This window comes from Passer montanus, unplaced genomic scaffold, assembly GCF_014805655.1.
Source record: "Passer montanus isolate IOZ18808 unplaced genomic scaffold, ASM1480565v1 scaffold7, whole genome shotgun sequence".
Taxonomy (NCBI): Eukaryota; Metazoa; Chordata; class Aves; order Passeriformes; family Passeridae; genus Passer; species Passer montanus.
Window position 1 is genome coordinate 15,636,007 of NW_024372147.1, and position 22,395 is coordinate 15,658,401.

General features: G+C 37.9%; 1 protein-coding gene across 2 annotated transcripts in view; it reads right to left on the reverse strand.

The window, feature by feature from the left end:
• The window catches only part of CERT1 (ceramide transporter 1), a 75,865-nt gene that overhangs the window by 33,870 nt on the left and 19,600 nt on the right, over positions 1-22,395 (reverse strand). For both annotated transcript variants that reach the window (XM_039730028.1, XM_039730027.1), the window contains exon 3: positions 19,766-19,882. In XM_039730028.1, the coding sequence (XP_039585962.1) occupies positions 19,766-19,882 (117 nt within the window). The remainder of the gene's footprint in view (positions 1-19,765; positions 19,883-22,395) is intronic.

Here is a 22,395-nt window from a genome sequence, read left to right on the forward strand (position 1 = left end):
ACTTCCTAGATCATTGAGTCCACCCTTTGACCCAACACCACCATGCCAAATAGACCACAACACTAAGTGTCACATACAGACTTTTACTGTATGCCTCCAGAAGCTCCATGAGTTTCCTGGGCAGCCCATTCCAATACCTGATCACCCTTTCAGTGAAAAAATTCTTCCCAATGTCCATCCTGCAGAGCCTTCCTATCCTCCAGCAGATCAACACTCCCACCCAACTTGTCACCTACAAACTGAATGAGGGTGCCCTTGATCCCCTCATCCAGGTTGTCTGTAAGGACACGACACAGAACTGGACTCAATGTTGAGCCCTAGGGAACAGCGCTGGTGAGCAGCCACCAGCTGGATGTAACTCCATCCACTGCCACTCTATGGTCTCAACTATCCAGCTGTTTTTTTACCCAGTGAACAGTGTGCCCGTCCAAGCCACAGGTTGCCAGTTTCTCCAGGCTAACGCTATCAGAAATGGTGTCAAAGGCTTTAGTGAAGTATAGACAGAAAACATCTGCAGCCTTTTCCTCATCCACTAAGCAGGTCACTCTGTCATAAAAGGAGATCAGATTGGTCAGGTAGGATCTGCCTTTCACTAATCCATGCTGGCTGGGTCTGATGCCCTGGCTGTCCTGTATGTTCCAGTCATCACACCCAATATACTCTGTTCCATAACCTTCCCCAAGGTCTGGCAGACAGGCCGTAGTTCCCCAGATCCTCCTTCTGACCCTTCTTGGAGGTGGGCACCACACCTGTAAATCTCCAGTTATCTGGGGTGTCCCTGGTTAAACTAGGATTGACCGTAAGTTATGCAGAGTGGCTTGGAAAGGTATTTAATCAGCTCCCTCAGTCCTCTTGGGTGAATCTCATTTGGCCCCACAGACTTGTAAGTAGCTAAGTGTCATGGGAGGTCACTTCCTCCTGAGTTACAGGAAGTCTGTTCTGATCCCCATTCCTGTTTAGCGGCTAAGGGAGGATATTTGATGTCTCTCTTAAAGACTGAGGCAAAGAAAGTGTTAACTACCTCAGACTTTTCCTCATCCTTGGTGACAGTGCTCCCTATCCACATGCCAATTATAGGATGGAGACTTTCCTTGGCCCTCCTTTTATTGTTAATGCATTTGGAAAAGTATCTTATCTTATACAGCAGTGACCAGACTGAGTTCTAGCTAAGGTTTCCTCTTTCTGAATTTTTTTCTCTACATGACTTTCCAATATCCTATACTCTTCCTGAGGTGCCTGCCTCACCCTATATAGGAAGCAACAATTGCAAGATCTTAAGTTAAATGAAGCTCGTGAAGGGTCTGGAACACAAGTGTGATGAGGAGTGGCTGATGAAGTTGGGGTAGCTCAGCCTGGAAAAAGCAGGCTCAGAGGAGACCTTATCACTCTCTGCAGTAACCTGAAAGAAACTGCAGTGAGATGGGTGTCAGTCTCTTATTCCAAGTAGCAAGTATCAGGACAAGCAGAAATGGCCTCAAGTTGCAGCAAGGGAGGTTTAGTTTAGACATTATGAACATTTTTTCATGGAAAGGGTTGTAAAGCACTGGAATATACATACTGCTCAGGGAAGTGGTGGCGTCATCATACTGCAAAGTGTGAAGAAATGTGTGGATATGGCATTTGATAACATGGTTTAGTGGTGAGCATGGTGGTGGTGCTGGGTTGACAATTGAATGTGGAAATAATAAAGGTATTTTTCTATTTTAGCAATTCTATGAAACATTTGATACACGATGGCTTACCAAGATCTAAAAAAGTTACATGAAAACATTGTTTTACCAAGGATAAAAGAATTTTAATATTTTTAAAGAATAAAACCACATGATTCTATAAATCTCATTTTCGTTTGTGAGTTAAGAACAAGTCCAACATAATGCTAAAGGGATAAGTTGTTTAGATGTTTAGATGTAAGACCTAACCACAGATATATAAAGGTGAAAATAGGCATATAAAGCAGATGTCATATCAAAAAACTTTATAAGCAAACTCAGATTATGAGTTTATCTAACTTAAAAGCTTTGTATATTCTTGCAAAAGACACATCTGGATATCTAAAAGGATAAAAATTCAGATAATTTCGAAAACCAATTCAAAACATGAGAATATGTCCTTTTGTCACATGGCTTCCCAATACTCTGTGGTCTAACAGATCAGGACTGGGAAAATTAAGTTGTCATACACTCATATTACTCTCGGGTTAGTACCAGTTCATCTGTTTAATCTCCCCAAGTCAGTATCGTGTGTGACCACTAGGGGGAAATAGCAAAAGGAAACAGACACCGCTGGAGGTTACTAGTGGTCTTTGACCAATAGTAACCCTTACCCTGTTTCTGCTTCAGTCCCAGGGCACAGAAACCTCCTTTTCTTGGTAGACAATTAAAATCAGAGCAGTTTTACCTTTAGCCTTTATAATTACATTTGAGACACATTGCTTAGAGAGGATAAAGTTTTCCACACAGCATGCAATTAGCAACTATGACATTTAGTGTAGTGCTGAATGGATGACAGTGAATTAGAAATTGTAGTAGAGATTGAAGAAATTATTCTGAAGTCAGACTTCTCAGCCAGTTCAAAACAGTGAACCAACTAAGAACACAACTCATTTTCAGTAAAGACTGTCCAAAGACATACTAGCAAATTGATCTGACAAATGTTCTGGCTCAGATTTTTAGAACTTACATCTGACAAGAAGTAGTTAGGCTCAATATAATTTGGCTTTAAAAAAAGTTTAATACTTGTCTCAGAGAAAATTTGGCACATGTGTCTCAAGCATCATGTCCAAGTAGATTTTTCTTTACATTCAAGTGCTCTGTCATTAGTCTGCAAACACACAGCTCATCATTAAAATCACTTTTATATACCAGCCAGACTTATAGGCACAGGATTTCTTCATATACAGGTTATACATTAAATAGGCCCTCACCAAACTAGTCTTCCCTGTAATGTATGCTCACTTTGAAAAGCATTAGAAGAAACAAAGCTTTAGTTAAAGCCTACCAAACCCATTTAAAGTCATGAAGTAATGATACAGACATATTTAATCTAAAATAACTTATTTACTGTATCCATAACACTTAAGTTTATACAGGCTTACTTGGGAATTTTTAAAACTGTTTTATGAAATGTAACTTTCAGAAAACTCATCTTTGAAAACTAAAATATTAAGTGATATTACATACAATATTAACAAACATATCAGTAAAGATATTAAACTTACTTGCCAAAACAACCTCCACACTATTATTGATGCAAAAAAAAACCAGACTGCTTTTATTATTAGCTGAAAGCAAACACTCTCTGTGTGATAGGAAAACCAACTTCAAGCATGGCACAGGTCTCTACAATAAGCTGACCTACCCTGCCCTTGAAGGAAAAATCTGGAAACTGTTTGGAAAACAGCTCACAAAAGGCTGCTTCTAGTACATTAGAGGAAAGCAAATCAAAGCATCTAGCCCTAAAATGTTCAGGACTTTGAAGATAAATGCTATCATGAGCTCTACACAGATCTATACTGTTGGTCATTATTAGGCTATGCTAGAGCTTTGGGACAGCATTTTGGCCTTACTTTGCTTTCCAGAGGGGTAAAAAGTATAAACAAGATAAAGGGTGCCAAGGACAGAGCTGGTACTAACACAAAAACCTCCCTGTGATAAGCATTAACTAGAGAATAGTATAATAAAACAAGCAGTTTAGTGCCTATTTTAACTTAAGCCTTCTCTAGTAAGTAAATTGTCTTATTTCATGACAGCATGTCTGTTTTGTACAAGCTGTAGAGCCCTTTCTGTAAGAACTTCTGCCTTAATTGCCCATTGTACTATGAAACCCCAAGCAACTGCAGAAACACATTCAGCATCTACGTAATTAATTATTTTGTAGACTCATATTTTCTATGTACTGCTGAAGTCCAATCCCATTGTTGTTTCTCTCACAGAAGTGAGAAAGCTGCACATGTGTTCAGAGCTGGCAAACTGAAAGTGATGCTATTGCTTGCAGAGATCCCAGTGTGCATATGGGTGACATTAAGACTTCAGGAGAATGGTGATATTCTTGCTGTTGACTGCTTTGAACTGGAGCACACTAAAACTTGCCTTTATCCCCTTGTGAAGTGAGGGGAGGGAAGCTCCCACCTGATAGTAGGTAAGGTGTTTCCTGACCATTCTGCATGGCAATGACAAAACACAAATTCTGTTACCAGATTTTCAAATTCTGACAGATCTTATATTCCAGTTCAGGCATTGAAAAAGCAGCAGCCATAAAAATGATGAAAGTGAAGCTATTGTATCTGCATCCAAAAGCATTCCAGACTCAAATCTGCTTCACAGTTGAGAACAGTTAAGAAAAACAGCAGATTTGCTGCTTAACACACGGCTCGTATATCAAGACAGTATCAATCAACAAAGAGGGCAGAGAACCTTTCCAGTCAAGTGCAACGCCAGTTTTTCTCTTAAATGCAGCCCCAGGTCCACATTTCAGACTTTCTTCCCATATGACCAAGTTCTAACCCAAAATGAAGCATGTTTTTTACTCCAGGTTCTATCTATTCACGTAGCTATCTGAGAGAGACTACATATGACCAGCACTATCAGTTGAACACTGTCCATCTGTTGAAGACATGTCTAGCCAGTATGATAGCCTCTTTTCAAGAATTAAAAACAAAATCCAGTCCTGTCACCCTCTGAAGATCAATTAGATATACTTGCACAAACCTTGAGTCCTATGTATTGTGTGATTAAAAGAGTGCTGAGCAGCCTGGTTCCTTGTTCTCATTAGCCACCCAGGCTCAGGGCGGGGTTTTTCTCTTGTGAGAGGCAGGGTGATTAAAAGAGAGCTCTAGGGAGCAAGGTGAACAGGAGTACGCAAACAGGGGTGTGGCACAGCAGCTCACCCGGCAGTTCACGCAGGCAGGGTTGCAGGTTTCCTTCTTCTAGTGGGGTTTTCAGTTTGTTGTTTGTGGTGTTTCTGTTGGTTAGTTGGTTTTGGGGTTTTTTATTAGTAATGGTTTTTACACAGTCAAAAACTGCAGTTACTATAAGTGTACGTAACCAGATGGAGCCCTCCAAAAAGGGTGCATCTGTCCAGACCCCCAGAGGGTCAGCCAGATGATACAGAAGAAAATTATCTGCCCAGTGGGCCTTCCAGTAACATTTCATCTGTCAGAGGGACCACCACCTCTAACTTTAAAAAGAAAAGAAGGGTAGTCGTAGTGGGTGTCTTCCCTCTGAGGGGAGACTCGACCCATCCCACAAGGAGGTCTGCTGCCTCCCTGGGGCCTGGGTACAGGACATTACTGAGAGACTTCCTGGGCTGACTCAGCCCTCTGATTATTACCCACTGCTGATACTCCAGCCTGGCAGTGATGACATTGAAAAGAGGAGTGTCAGGGCAATTAAAAGAGACTTTAGGGCACAGGGTCAAATGGTTGATAGGGCAGGAGCACAGGTAGTGCTCTGCTCAGTTCCTCTGGTGGCAGACAAAAATGATGAAAGGAATAGGAGATCCCACATTGTCAAGAAGCGGCTCAAGGTTTGGTGTCATCAGAATTTTGGGTTCTTTAATCATGGGCCAACTTTTTCAGCACCTGGCCTGCTGGAACTGGATGGGCTGCATCTCTCTGTTACAAATAGAAGAATTTCAACTCATGAACTGGCAGAATTCATTGAACAGGCTTTAAACTAGGTTTGAAGGGGGAAGGGGATGTAACTGGGCTCTCTGGAAGCATGCCCAAGGGTGGTAAGCCTGAGTTAGGGGTGAAATCAGCAGCCCAGCTGAGGTGCATGTACACTAATGCATGCAGCATGAGTAACAAACAAGAGCTGGAGGCCGTGGTGCAACAGCAAAGCTATGATGTAGTTGCCACCATGGAAATGTAGTGGGATGACTCACATAGCTGGAATGCTGCACTGGATGGCTACAAGCTCTTCGGGAGAGACAGGAAAGGGAGAAGAGGTGGAGGAGTGGCCCTTTATATTACAGAGGCTTTTGATGCCATGGGTATTGAAACTAATTAGGATGAAGTTGAATGCTTATAGGTAAAAATTAAAGGGAAGGCCAACAGGCTGACATCATACTGGGAGTCTGTTATTGTCCACCCAGCCAGGATGAAGAGGTGGAAAACTTATTTTATAAAGCAGCTGGAGAATGTTTCAGGGTCACCAGCCCTTGTTCTTGTAGGTGACTTTAACCTACCAGACATGGTGATTGAGATCACTGGGGAGGGACTGTTAGGCTTGTTTGCAAATAGAAATGGGCTGGTGGGAGATGTGGTGGTTGGAGGCTACTTGGGGCAGAGTGATTATGAAATTATGGAGTTCTTGATATTTGGTGAAATCAGGAGGAACATCAATAAAACTTTTACACTGGACTTCTGGAGGCCAGACTTTAGCCTATTTAGGAGACTTATTCAGAGTTCCTTGGGAAGCAGCCCTTAAAAACAAAGGAGTCCAGGAAAAGTGGGCGTGCTTCAAAACAGAGATCCTGAGGGCACAGGAACACACTGTCCCTGTGTGCTGAAAGATGAGTTGAGGAGGCAAACATCCAGCCTGGATAGGCAACAATGTTTTGAAGGAACTTAGGAATAAAAAGAGGATGTATCATCTTTGGAAGGAGGGTCAGGTCTCTCAGGAAGTATTCAAGGGAGTTGCTAGGGCATGTAGGAGAAAAACTACGCAGGCCAAAGCTCAGTTCAAACTTAATTTGGCAACTTGTATAAAGGACAATAAAAAATGTTTTTATAAACATATTAATGGCAAAAGGAAGAGTAAGACCAACCTTTGCTCTCTCTTGGATGAGGGAGGGAACTCAGTAACTGCAGATGAAGAGAAGGGAGAAGTGCTTAATGCCTTCTGTGCCTCACTTTTTAGTGCAAAGACTGCTTGTCCTCAGGACAGCTGTCCTCCTGGCTTGGCAAATGATGTCAGGGAGCAGAATGGTTTCCCTGTTATCCAGAAGGAGGCAGTCAGAGAACTGCTGAGCCACTTGGATGTTCATAAACTCATGGGAGCAAATGGGATCCATCCCAGGGTGATGAGGAATCTGGCAGATGAGCCTGCAAAGCCACTCTCCATCATCTACCAACAATCCTGCCTCATTGGTGAGGTTCCAGAGGACTGGAAGCTGGCCAGTGTGACACCCATTCACAAGAAGGGTGGGAATGAGGATCCTGGTAATTATAGGACAGTTAGCCTGACCTCAGTACCTGCTAAGGTAATGGAACAGTTTTTACTGAGTGTCATCACACAGAACTTAGAGCATGGCCAGGGTATCAGACCCAGCCAGCATATGTTTAGGAGGGTAGGTCGTATTTGACCAACCTGGTCTCCTTTTATGACCAGGTGATCTGCCTGGTGGATGCTGGAAACGCTGTTGATGCTGAATATTTGGACTTCAGCAAGGCCTTTGACGTTGTCTCCCACAGCACACTCCTGGAAAAGCTGGCAGCCCACGGCTTGGACAGGAGCACAAGAGACATAGTTTGACAGAATAAGAGGACACAGTCTTAAGCTGTGCCAAGGAAAACATAGGTTGGATATTCTTTACATAAGGAGTGATAAGGTACTGGAATGGTCTGCCTGGGGAGTCACCATCCCTGGAAGTGTTATAAAAAAACTAGATGTGGCACTCGGTGCCATGGTCTAGTAGAGATGTTAGGGCATGGGTTAAACTTAATGATCTTGAAGTCTCTTCCAACCTAGTGATTCTGTGTGTAATGTTTGATTAGATTTTGGGAGCTATAGTCTAAATAGCTGTTATCTTTGCTCTTTCTTCCTACTTTGCAAAATTGACAGGTTTACCTAACAGATTTCCTCAAGCCCACTAAATATCATTAAGCACACAAATTATATATTTTCTGCTTAACCTTGCTTAGCATATTTAGAGACCGGTAGAAACAAGAATGGAAATAAGTAAATGCTGCACTTTTTGAACAGCACAAGAATAAAGCAAAACTTAAAGGAGACAGAATTTAACCAAACCTTTTATTTACACCTGAAAGTCTGAGAATCGGCAAAGTGAGGCAAAGAACTTTAATCTTGTTAAAAAGAACTCTTTCAAGACAGAGGAATTCTTGTGCTGGAAACAGAAAATACTATAACACAAACAAGGAATAATTAACTGCTATGTAAGAAGCAGTTAACCTTTTTACCATAGAATCAGAATGACTAGGATGCAAGATCTCTAGTACCACCTCCTGATCAGAGCATGTCCAATTATGTACCCAGGTCTACACCCCACAAGGATGCATTCTCTAGAGAATTATTGTATCTATTTTCAAAGCCAAAGCAATTGTTACGAAACATAACTGGAACACACAGGCAAAGAAAGACTGAGTTGGTCAAAGTGAAACAATCTGCTTTGTTTATAATTAATCAAGTGTGTTGGGCTGAAATGGACAAAGCTTTAGTCCAGCTTTAGACAGTGCTAACTGTAATTACTTGTTAATAAAGCTGCAATTTAACAGCTGCTGTTCGATCAAGAACGGCAAAAGGGTGCCAAGACAGACAAAGAACTATTGTTTTCAGTCCTGAAAGGGAAGTTTCAACAATTTAGAAGTGAAAACATTTAGGTTTGCTGCAGCAAACATGCTTGTGTAGTCAACCGAAACTGCTGATTCACTGGCATTCCCCTAGTCTTCTTTCAGGAAATACACAGTTTTCAGCAATAAGTGCACTTAGCAAATTTAGCAACATCAAATGACATGCACTATCATATGTATCAGAGTTACTGCTGATAGCAGTGCTGAGATAATGGAATGTAAAAGACATACCCAAGATTAGTTTCCCTCACTGAAATTTAATTAATATTTAATTTTAAAAAATTAACTATTATTGACAGCAAAGGAATAATAACTTGAATAACCCATCTAATCTTTCCCTGAAAGCTCAGCTTCTTACCAAATTTCAGGACCACCATCATACTGTACATCAGGGCAAGTAATTCTTATCAGCTGAGCATCCTCAAGTGTATTTGTTTGCTTAAACAAGCAATTTTACAGTAATGCACAAAGCAATAGAAAGATGGACACCTTTCTCTATTTGACTCTCCATTCCCCCAGTTTTCTGATGTTCATACCAAGCAATATGGGATATTTAAACAGTAGCAGTTAAATATTAAACCCCTTCTTTCTCACCTACTATTTAAAATAGGTATGCTCAAGAGCATGACTCTTTTCCTCTGCAGTCAGTCTATACATAGACAACATTAAAATAACAGCAAATGTATATTTTCCTGCTTGATCTGTTTTCAGAGAAAAAAAAAGGATCTTTTTGCTGACCTACAGTGATTATACTGGAAGAATTACCTTAAGAGGTTCTGATAAATGGCAGGGACATTAAATTAAAAGAACAGTTGCCCCAAGCCATGATGTGTTTCCAAAAAAATTCCTCCAACTCTTCTGAGTCATGTTAGGTTCTGGTTACCCTTCTTCTCAGGAGTTTCCTGGATAGTGGTGGTGTATGTGCGCCTCTCAAAAGAGCCTAAAAGTTACCTCTGTTCAATGTTACAATGTCTCATTGGTACTCTGCACCCCACCCATGCGGCTGAGCGCTCCTCCCTATAGCAAGGGGATCAACTATATTCTATTAATATCACCTCATTGAGTTTCACTGGAACGAAAGCTCACTGAAAAGCTACCTCCTAAAAAGTTATTTAAGAAAGAAAGCTATAAGAGACCACCTTTGGTAGGTTGAGACATACATACAGAGTACCCAAGACTTTTCTATTAAGCTGTTGATGCACAGTATTTTTTGAGGTGATGAGTAATAATTCTGAGTAAGTAGCATAGAGTATTGGTAAGTGACAACTTTGAACTGTTTAACCACTCACTACTTTTACATTGCAGCTTTCTACTTTCTGTTCTTGATACCAAGAACATACCCTAATTTGAAGGGGCATTTAATACCAAAGTCAAGATTGACAAAGGTCTCTCTCAGTGAACAATACTGTTTTCAGAGAGACCTTGTAAAACATACTACCATTTGCTCAGACTCCTAGAGATAACTGCATGTCATTCTGCTGGTGACATTCCCCTTACTTCTATTAAATGAAAGTATACACTATCCAAATGATTGACAAAGTGAATTAATAACACTTCTGAGTGTAATACTGGAAACCCACTTGTTTATAGCAATGACACTGGTTATTTACTGCACAGCTAGCTGCAAAATGACTCTTCTAGAGCTCTGGTCACCTCAAGACCGAGCATTAGTCTTGAGACCAAGTTTACTTTAGCCATGTAGATCACTCTTCATTAAAGAGCACTGCAAAAATGCTGACTGACATACTCAACAGCTTAGTGGAGCAGTAGTGTCACAAGCCTTTCCCATTACTTGATACTGAGTTAACACATCTGCAAGTGTCTTCCTTCACACAGTATTGCACCCAAAAGGCAACACTCTGCTAATTTGCAATGTGAACTGTAATTTTCAGGCATTCATTAGCTATTTCAGAACACCCTGGTTCACCAGCCTGGCTATGCAGTAATCAAAAATTTACTTTAACCTTTCTGTGCATTTGAATCTTGAATAAATGAGTAGATTTAGCTAATTTAAGGGAAAGATAGGAGTAAGCCACCTTGTAAGTTCACTACCTTTTGGGGGCAGGGACTTGAGAGGAGAGCTCCAGACCTCTACTAAGACTGTGAAGACTATCTCTGCTCTGACTACATGGAAGAGAGCACTCTTTAAATTAGGAACATATAGGTGATCACAACTTTCATGAATACAAAGATTTAAAATTATCTTAAGTGCATTATATGTACAGCTTCAGATTTAGATAAGCAACTCCCAACAGAGTAACAGGCAAGCTAAGTTGTGAACTGAGACAGGTTAGACTACTTAGCAGTTTCTTCATGTCCCCAAATTTTACAAAGTAATAGAAGAATCACAGTCACTTAAGGAACAAAACCAAACCCACACAGCACAATAATTATTACCCAAAGCAGCTGAGCTGGAAAGACTGAAATTGACAGAAGAGCAACACAAACGTAACACTTATGTACGCATGAGAAAAATAGAGTTCAAAGTTTACTTGGTTATTTACTTGAAAATACTGCACTGTACACGTACAAGACAGGTAACTACCTGCAGATAGTTCTAGAGATGAATCAGATTTAGTGGTTTGCAAGCTGAATTAGTTAAAAAACTCATGGTGTTGTAAAACGGTAGTGTACAAGATTCACAAAATAATCCTACATTCTATACAACACATATAGGATCCTAGTGGGAATCCTAAGTTCTGTTTTGGTGCTATACTTCACAGAAAGAAGAAGACTGAGTTTGGAAGACAGCCATGCCAGGCATCAGAAAGCTGTAAAAGACATCCACATGAACAACAACTGAGGAATAGCCCACTGCTTTAACAGCAAAAGACAAGAGACATTAAATGTTTCAGAAATTAACAGAATCTCTAATCTCTCTAGATTTACTGTAAGATTACTTAATAAAGGAGAACTCATTTTGTGAGCATGGCAAGAAATCCCTTTGGTGGCAGAAACAGCCTAAAATGATTCCACAAGTCCTTACTGTTACAACACTTCCCAGTCTAACTTACAGTGAAACATAGCACTTAGTAAGGATGGGGGGAAGAATTAGGGGAAGAATTACAATTAACATTATAAGTCTTCCTTCAGGACAGTACTTCACTTTATTTCTTTGCTGATCTCTATACCACTCAGATGTCACTGAAGACCAAAAAGAAAAAGACAGTATTCCCAACTGAAGAATGAATGAATTTGAAAGTTAAGACAGGGTGCTCAGACTTGAGACAGCTACATCCTTCTCCTATATATTTCCCGCTCTACCTAAGGTTCTGGTCAAAATCTAAAATAAGTAAGCTTATTACTGCCAAGCTCAGAAGCCTCTGCTTGAACACATTTTGTTATTTAGTTACCAAGGAGCAGTTTTGCAAACACTTCAAATTCAGCTTTGCTGGAGATGTCAAATGTGAATACACAAGAACTTAGGTTACATATTTAACATCAACACAAAACAATGACAGAAACAGCAAAAAACCCCATATCTATGCCCCTGCATAAGCTTGAGCAACAGTTCATTACTTTTTAGTTTCAAACTAGTACAGGGTGCTTTTCTAACACCTTTAAGAGCATCTCTGCCACTCACCAGTGACTTGCCTATATATTTCAGTCCTTTAAACAGGTTAACAGGCTTTTAAACCAGCTTTTTACAGCTTAATATAGGTATCTGAATGCTGTCCTCCAGCCTCCTCAGGCAAGCTGCACTACTGCTGCAAGCCAGAGCCTCGCAATGCCACAGTGGGAGAGCGAGTCACTAGCTTCTGAAGCAAAATGCATGACTACAAAACCAGTAAGAGTGTATACTATACTATACAATCCATATCAGCATCAAACAGAAATATTTAGAGTTTGTTGCAGGCTGCAGAGCACCAGAGAAGGAAATCCAAGAAAATAACAATGAAATCCAAATCAGGTTAATGGGAAACAATAGCTGACACCAAGATTACTTAAGACACTTGTTCCAACACTTAGGACACAGACACCAACATAAGGCAAAAGGAGGTCTCATCAGTGCACTCCTACAATCCTCTTTATGAACTTGATAAATAAAATCAAAGTTGAACAATGTATATCTACTCCCATATGTGCCATGCTTTCCTTCATCTGCATTGTAGCTTTCACTTATGTCAGTCTTACTTGTGAATAGGTACAGGGGAAGTATGGCCAGAGGAACTTTGATTAGTATGAAATGCCAAAAAAATTAAAACATTAGGGAGCCACAGTTCTTTTCAGACCTGAGCAATAACTGCTGACGAAGCAAATACTTTAAACACCACACATTATTGAAACAGCTGAATTTCAGGAGAGGAAGTAGAGGGAGAAATGGCACCAGGCACTCTTCCTGTTGCTCCCTGCTATATAATGTATCTGTAGTTACACTACTTTAGAATAATTAGCAAGACTGTATTTATAATTAACATTCACTCATCAATATTAGAATATTTACCATTGCTAGAAATTGACAGTGATGAGCTGTCAATAATATAGTAGATAAAAGAAATATATTTATAAAGGTCGCAACACCAAAATAGACTTCTGAAGAGTATTTGCAGCACTTCTATATGCACTTAAATGCAGTCTGCACAAACATCTAAACTACTTGGTCCAGCAGCTCCTCAACGGAACACTAAATTTAACGTACAAAACTATTTACTGATGGCAGAAATTTATACTTCTCATTTAGTATATATTCTAGAAGTTTGCTACATTACTATGCTGAGCTAAAATATTTCTGTATCATTTCTCTGCATATACTATTCATTCTAAATTATCTTACTAATTTCAGTCCAGACTGGCAACAGATTTGGAGTGATTTATTGGCATGTCTTTATTGTCATTATCAGTATATTAAATCCATTCTATGACAGGGTTTGAAATGTGTAAAAAATGAGAAAACTACCCTCTCTTCACAAAATGTTACAGCTCTACTTAAAATTGCTGAAGACCTGTGGACAAGTTAAACATGTGCTACCTTTCTGTACTCTCCTCTTCTTGTTGATAACCCGAGCTCATTGTTTTACTGACATTGAAACTCTGATATTGGTTTCTGACCTGATTAATGCGACAATTTTTTTTGCTCTGGCATCCGTTGCTAGTAAAATATTACTATGAGAAAGTTACCTCTATTTGCATATTTTAGTGTTTTCTTAGAACAGCTAAATAATCTCATAGATCAATATTTACATACAGCATTCAAACAAAAGCTTGACTTTTAACCATACTTTAAGTATGGTTAATGTGAAAATTTTTAAGGCATTGTAGGTTGAAGGAACAGGTACATGCACTTGGATCTCACTCTGAAGGTGACACATTCCAATTACAGAACAAAAACTAGGAACTGAGAAATTCTGGGTGCTTATAATCAAGCCTGAAGTGAAATTTAAGGCTTCCTCCTGAGTTTAATAAGTTACTCATGCATTACCTCTTATACTTAAGTTCATAAGAGAAATAACACAAGGATAGAAAGCAATTTTAATTTATAAATACTTCAATATTTACTGCAATATTTTACCTGAAGTCCTTTGCCTCAGTCCAGAACCTGATTTGTATTATCAACAGAATTAAGCAATTAGCTCAACCATTCAGAACAGGAACAATTTCAGCAGGTAGAGGCGGGGATCTGTTAGCTCTGGGTAGGGACTCTGTGGGTTACTTTGTTATTAAGATGCTTCTCAAGTGCAAAATCTGGTAGTGCTCTGGTTTCATCCATTGGCACTCTTGCTTTTGAAGGTTTTGCAGCATGTTAGATTAGTAAAAGCGCACCTGGCTTCCTGCTTCAACATTACCATTACTATTACTAGCAATATTTTTCAAAGTGTAACAGCACATTCAGAAATTCTTTTAGTACAGTACATTGACAAGGGAAAACAAAACAGGTAGATTAACTTAAGAGTGAAATTAATGATTCTTAACACTTTATAGATAAGGTAATTACTAGCTTTTTTTAAGTTACTTGGAAAAAAAGGAACTCCATTTTATGTGGTTAACAACAATTTTCTGAAAGTTTCAGATGATGTTTTTGGGTTTTGAATTTTCTCACAATGGTATCATGAAGTGCCTTTACTGACTGCAATCAAAATTATGCTGTTTAAAGTTTGCTCTGCAGTTTTCTAAAATGACTTATGAACTAAGATCAACAGTCGAAAAAAAGCACCTCACAGCTAAGTATCTCATTCTAGGTTACTTGTTTGAAAATGTATCAGTGTTAAAGAAACAAAATTAATCAACTGCTTTAATAATTACTCAACTTTTTCTTAAATTTTAATTTATCTGACTGTCAAATCCAGTGTTTTTGGCTTTTCCCACCATTTAGCAATGCAAAAATGGTATCTAAAGCATCTTACTCGGTTTGACAAGTGGTATTTTAAGAAACAAGTTGTAGTACACAAAGAATTGCACAAAATTAGAATTACTTAAAAGCTAAATTATCTTTGACCTCCAAGTTGCCATGTCTTCTCCCCATTTGGGGAGAAAATGCTAAAAAAAGGAGATGTAAGTTTTACTCTTCTTGATGTTTCTGTATAACCCTATTCTAACCAGCTAACTCCTTCCACATTATCTAATTAAGAGTGAAAACAATAAAGCAGTAGCCACTCCTTCAAGGAAAATTCTTATTGAAGGAGACAGGCCACTTTTGTTTAAAGGGGACAGGTCCCTTCATCCCCCAAAAAGGGATGTATGTCAGTTAGGTTCAGAAAATAACTACCTGATGCTTTTCACAGTCAAACTTTGAAATTCATGCCTTCTACTCTAGATATAAACACCTTGTACATCATCACTTCAAAATTAAAAAGAAAACCTACCTACTCCCTACATGCCAATTTGCTGGATATCTAGGTACTCCTCTGAAAAATTACCTTTTCCAGTCTAAACCAGCAAAATCAGATATTGTAAGAAGTTTAGGAAGACTTATTTTGATTTGACAAACAAAAGGTTTTTTAAATACAAGACCAAAAAAACTATCAACCTATACTGCTGAAGAATCATGAAGTCAATAATGAAGACATTAAGAGTCTGTGTGCAGAAAATAAAAACTACGATGGAACAAAATTGGACAAACCTAAACTGATGGAAAATTTCTCATAAAGTATTCATTTCTAAATAAATTCTTATCAAGTCCTCAACTCAGGTGGTAGATTAACATTACAAGAAATCATTATCTTGATTTCAGGAGTTCATTTGCTCAAAATAAGTTTACTTATACAGATATTTCTCACAACAAAGAGCAATTCACTCATTTTCTCACAGCACTGAACTAACAGCATTTAAGCCAGTTTATCTAATAGTAGTTTAGAAATTCCAAATTCCAAACAGATCAGTACTGTGGTGCTCAAGTACCATCAATGTTTGGACACCAGAGAAATGCCTGATCAATACATCAAATGAAACATTCAAGTAGAAGAATGGAGTCCTGGTTACACATGAACTACTTCCTCATTTGCCTCACTGATGGCTTTACAGTAGTTTTATATGTATCCCTTCTCCAGTTCAGAGCAATGAATAAACATTTTGAGCTATACTTGAAACACTTAATGTGGTAAGGATTCAGCAACCTCAATACAAGGAAAAAAAGTACAATTATAAACCCCCCTGAAAATTCTAATGGTTTTTATGCCTGAACACAAGCTGTTTTACATTTCTCAGCCATCAGCTACTAATTTATATTTTATATAAAATTAATTTTAAATCAGTCTTCTCTTTGTTTGGAGCACAATGAAACACAGTCAAAGTTTCTGTCTATTTTTCTTACTCTGAAGATCAACAACCTTATGACATGCTCCATTAAGTCTCACAAACACACTTTCATTAGCAAATAGCTTAAGCAGCCTACCAGAACTATCTACCCACTCAGTAAGCAACAAAGAACTTCAAAAACAAACAAAAAAGTACTTTATGCAGCAGTAGACTAATGTTAAGAAAAATTACTGTTTAGTACAGGAAATAATTTCCTCTCTTGATTTTATTCAAATTATGATGTGCCATTCGAAGAACCTGTTTCTCAAACAAAAACATTTTTTACCCAGTGGAGCTTTTACGTGAGGTTAGGTAACCTGACCAGAAAGCTCCTTCAGAAAATGTCAGAGTAAGCTGACAGATCTGATCTTTTCAGTGCAATGAGATATTTTGCCCATCTTCCCCTACTCTCAGTCAAGATTTTAAATATGAAATTTCCACAAGCTGAAGTAAATTGAAGGACGACTGAAGAGTTATTCCAAGGTTCACTTAAGTGTTGTTCATACAAATTTGAACGAAAAATATAATTGACTTCCAGATTCCATGAAAATATTTTCTTTCAGATCCCATCAAAGTTATACTGGAAAAATGTACTGTTTCTTAAATATTTTCCATACAAACCTATATTAAAAATTACAGGTTATAGCACTAACTCCTCAATGAAAGTACAGAAACAAGGTATTTGGAGACATATTCTTTAAGAACCACTAGTAATTATCAGACTGAAAACAGCATTTGGACACTTCTGTGCTGTGTTTAATTCTACCAAACACCTATTTATGTAAATACAGCACTTTTTCAAGTGCTGGTCAAGATTTCCAAGGTTTCTGGTCATGAGATTACTGTTTATTTTTCTAAAATCATTAGAAGCAACAGATGAGCCTGTACACCTACATTTATCACACAAAACTCCTACTGTATTAGGAAGACAACAGAATATTGCACTGGAAAGAAGACATTAGTAACTCTGATATTTCATTATATACTTTCAACTTGAGTTTAAGCTATTATTACAAGACTGCAGTAACTTCTACCGTTTTCCTTGCTATATTTTGATCATGATATTCTTGATATTTAGTTGTATAATACAAAAATTATATTTTAAAATAAAAATATGTATTGTAAGTATGTATGTAAATAATGTATTACTTTAACATATTAAACGTTTTGATAGCTTATTTAGAAGTGATGTGCAATAGTATCTTCTACTCCATTTAAGAATGAAAACAACTGCTATTTGCCTTAAATACACTAAACACTAGAGAGTAAAAAAAAGTATGAAAGAAACGGAAAAATACCAAATAGCCATGAAACTGCAAACTACACATAGTGGAAAAGCTGTAAGACTCAGAACAGTCAAATCCAGTATAATTTCCTTAGGATAGCAAGATGCAAAATGAACTTGTTAGTTCAGCGTATACAGAAGGACTTCTTACCACTTCCTACTTGTAGATATACTTTTCTTCTGTTTTTACAACATTCCAGAACACCCTAATTCTTTAAAAAATAAATTGAAAAGTAACTTTATTAAAATAATGAAAACCACTTTCTTATCCCTATTTCTATACTAATCCTAAATACTAGAAAAAATTAGGTAGTGTAAATAATCAACCCTTCGTTGTTCTTCTTCTTTAAGCATAGAGATCTGGTATAATTTATTTATCTAAATGACTACCAAACTCTTGCAAAGAATGGAAGTCTAAACTGTCCAAATGTAAATTATGTTAAAAGATCATTTTTTAAAGCTGAAAAACTGTAAAATTAACCAGGCTTCTTTATAAAACGAGATCATTTTGGAATGTTAGAATTTCAATATTCATTCATGATCTAAAAAGGAGGTTGAATAAGACAATTTAAGCTTGCCAATAAAAGCTTATCAATAATACCAGACAGAAAAAGGAAAATTAACAGATACTTCATGATAGGGGCTGAGTATTAATGCAGGTAAAAAAATCAATGTTGAAAAACACAAGATTTTTTAAGTAGTACAGAGAAACAATGCCAAATCAACACCTCCAATGGCAAACTCTAAATTACTACCATTCAGTAATCTTGTATTATGAGTTGGTGATTCCATAAAGTTGCAGCTCAAAACTCAGCAACCGTTCAGATGAATCTTACAAAAGGGAATAGAAAAATAGTATGAAAAAGGTTTGAGGTAGTGATGGGCAGAGTTTAATATATGATCTGGGTTTTTTCATCACTCATTCCTACAGGGTAGCATTCAATGACACAGATTGCATTTCTGCTTACCCAGCTTCAGGTTAAAGTTCTGCGTTTCCCCAGCTAAATCATTCATGAAACCTAGTCTAAATTTTAGCCTAGGGCTATCAAGTTCCATGACTACATTAAACCATACCTGAAGAGCCCCAAGCCTACCAGTTTTTGAAATGCCAGTTCTACAGATATGCAATCCAGTAACTTCTTCAGTGTATCCTCATAAGAAATTTCTCTCAGGAACTGCACTAGGAATAAGTTGTGGTATTGCTGTCTCAAGAACATGCCACTGTTAACTTTGTATTTTTTCATTAGATTACAGGAAAGAATCCTGGCTTTGCAACTTAATTTCTTATGCTCCAGTATTACCTCTGTATCAAAATGAAGACAAAACACCAAGCTACAAAGGGATGAAGAGTCCAACTGAGATGACTTTTTTTTAGAGAACCCTTATTAAAAGGCAGCACTTTAAATTTAAGAACATGTACTGCTTATTGCAAGGAATGGCCAGTACAAGGTGAAATATCTTAATTACACACAGTATCTATGCAGACAACACTTCAAGAAGCTGAAGGTAAAAATTCATACCTACTTGGATATCTATTTCAATTTGTATTCCTGTGTAACCCAGACTGACAGGCTGCACTGGGCTAGGTATTGTAGTTTAATGCTACACCTTGGGACAGTGCTTATCTTACACCTGAAAACATAATGGATGTTTTGTGTATCTTCTAACTGACCTAAAGGGCTTGAAGGTCAGGTATTTTTAAAATGAAATTAATTAATTGGAAGATATACAGAACCGATCAAGAAAGCTGAACAACAATGCAGATGAACAATAGGGCCTTAAAAGACAAAGAGACAAAACTCAGTGATCAGATACAGTAAAAGTGGTCAAATGATGAAAAAAGGAGCCCAAAACCACAATGATAACTTGGAGAACTGACTGTAAAACAAACAAGATAGCTAAGAAGCAATTCAGCAATCAGAGAGAAGATGGATAAAACCTTGAAAACATCACTCAAACATAATAAAAGCTTTTTTTGTTTCAAGCTGGAGAGCTCAAGAAAGGCTCACAGCTGTTAGCACCCAGTAAAGTCTTATGTGAAGAACAAGTAAATTCCTTTTAAACATATTTAACACAGAGGTTCAATCTTGAGCTTTTACCTGTCATAAATACCGTGAGCATTTTCATGACTGTACAGGGAAGCTTAAACTCTCTGCAAGCACTATGCTTGATCTAATGAGGGAATGAGAATGGAAATTAGAAAATAGACAATAACATACCTTATGTTGTTCTATTGCATCTACCCACTGTTGTCTGTGGTCGGGATCCTGAGCCCGGAGGTACCAAACACTATCATTCACACTGATATCAAATCTGCATTCATCGAAGTCATGGGGCTGTGACAGAAGAGAGTGTAAGAGTAGCTAAAATTAGCAACATGATCAACATTATCTCACAGATTTTGACAATCAAACACTAATTAGAAAATCTGTCTATATTGTCTCAAATTCATCCTAGATTCCAAATTCTGTATTATGTAGCTGTCTCTAATGAACTAATGAACATATACTCTCCTAAGGAAAGATGCTGGTCTTCTGAAATAGAAATGCCTGTGTAATACATTCTAATAAATAAAATTTTCATAAATAAATTCCATACATAATAAGTTCCATATTTTCAAATATTTTGAAACAAATCCCTCAGAAAAATATCTACCATACTGGAAAATATTCCTACATAAACATTTTAATTTCAAAACAGGATAAGAACTCCATAACATTAGTGCTACCAGCATTAATCTTAGATAAACACACACATCATAGCAAAAAAATACCAGGATAGAGCCATAAAAGCAGACTATATCTTAATGACAAGTCAGAGCGGGAACTTACAAGCTGTGACATGTTCTGCCTCGACTATTTTCACCACGAATATTTCACAGATAATTGGAAGCCACATGCAATCCTTTCACACATCTCCACTCAACTGTATCTAACTTTCAGTTCCCATGCCTCAAATACTAGTAAGCTTTTACTAATGCAACAGTGAAGCTGGTAAGGAAAGTACAGGAAACAATGATCTAATCTGCCCTGTACCCTGACATTGTCAATTCAAAGTTACTCCTTAGCAAACATCCAACTGAGCCCAGTATTTCCCACACCCTTCATCTTTGAAAGCCATTTTTAAAGACATGTAATACAGATATAGCTGAACACCTTTTTGAAATTGAATACAAAGAAAAAATACACATTAAAATAACTGCAGGAGGCTAACAGGCTCCAGGATAAAGGCTAGTGACACAGTCTGAAGGACCACAAATATTGGTACCAGATGCTAAAGACAAGTATTAGAAATATCCTTTACAACACAAGGACCACACTGCCAATACAAACTAAAACACTGTTAAACACTGACTAAACACTCCACAAAAGAAAACCTAAAAGTAAGTCTCATTTGTTTTCATGCACACCATTCCAGTTTTAGTGAGTATTTTTTTTCAAAGAATTTGGAAGCCAGAAGCTACTTTCACATAAACAAACACACACCTTTCTCTTTTTCTGTTTTTAATATACTAAGGAAGAAGAAAAGTATAACATAATACAAATTACAAATTTAAAAAATGAATTAGAAAGAGTTTAACAAAAGTACATAAAAAACCAAAGTGTAAGCAGCTTAAAGCTCCATATACTTTCTCAGGCATCTGAATGTTCAATGTTAAAGAAATTTACACTTCCCATAGGAAAAATTTCCTATGTAACTGAAAGAATTGAAAATCAAATCAAACAACTACAGCTACTAATTACCTAATACCTGACCATCTCAAGTTAATTAAATTCAATCAACTTTCAAAACTGGTTCTATACACTCCTTTGCCTTCACTGAACCAGACAAAAGCGTGTAAAAAGGGACACGATGTTGTCTGACCCTGGCTGGATGCCAGGTGCCCAAAGTCTTAGTCACTACCCTCCTCAGAGAGGAGAATACTTTAAACACTTTTCTCTACCATTTACTGAGTAAACACTTCTGCAGTACATGTAGTTAAGAGACTAAGTCATATATATATATATATATATATATATATATATATACACACACTATAAATATACAGACACACACGCATATACATATAATTGACCAGCCAGTCAAAGGAGGGGATCGGGGGGGGATCGTCCTGCTCTGCTCTGCATTTAGGCACCCTCACCTTGAGCATTGTGGACAGGTTCAGGCATGGAAATATAAAAAAAACATAAAGCTACTAGAGAGCATCCAAAGGAGGGTTATGGAGATGGTGAAGGGTCTGAAGGGGAAGCCTTATGAAAGGCTGAGGTCATTTCAGCCTGGAGGAGACTGAGGGGAGAATTCATTGTGGGTCTTCAACATCCTTACAAGAAGCATCCTCACAAAGAAGCAGGCACTGATCTCTTCACTCTCATGACCAGCAATAGGACCTGAGGAGGTGGCACGAAGCTGAGTCAGGGGAGGTTCATTTTGGATATGGAGAGTGAGTTTTTTACCCAGAGAGACGTTGAGCACTGGAAGAGGCTCCCCAGGGAAGCAGTCACAACACCACACCTGACAGAGTTCAAGAAGTGTTTGGATAATGCCCTCGGGCACACGGTGGGACTCTTGAAGCTCTCCTGCACAGGACCAGCAGTTGGACTCAGTGATCCTGGTGCATCCCTTCCAACTCAGCATATTCTGTGATTCTATAAATCAGGTTTAGGGTTATACTCAGCTCACCGTGCAGTTCCACGTTATAAAAAAGTACAGCTGATCAGATGATCCTGTTAGATCTAGTTGCCTAAAGAAAAGAAATAACCACTAACAAGGTTAAATGTGCTTCAAAAGGAAGTTAGGCAGGTGATACATGATTTGCTGTTTACCTATTTTAATAGTATGTATTATTTGC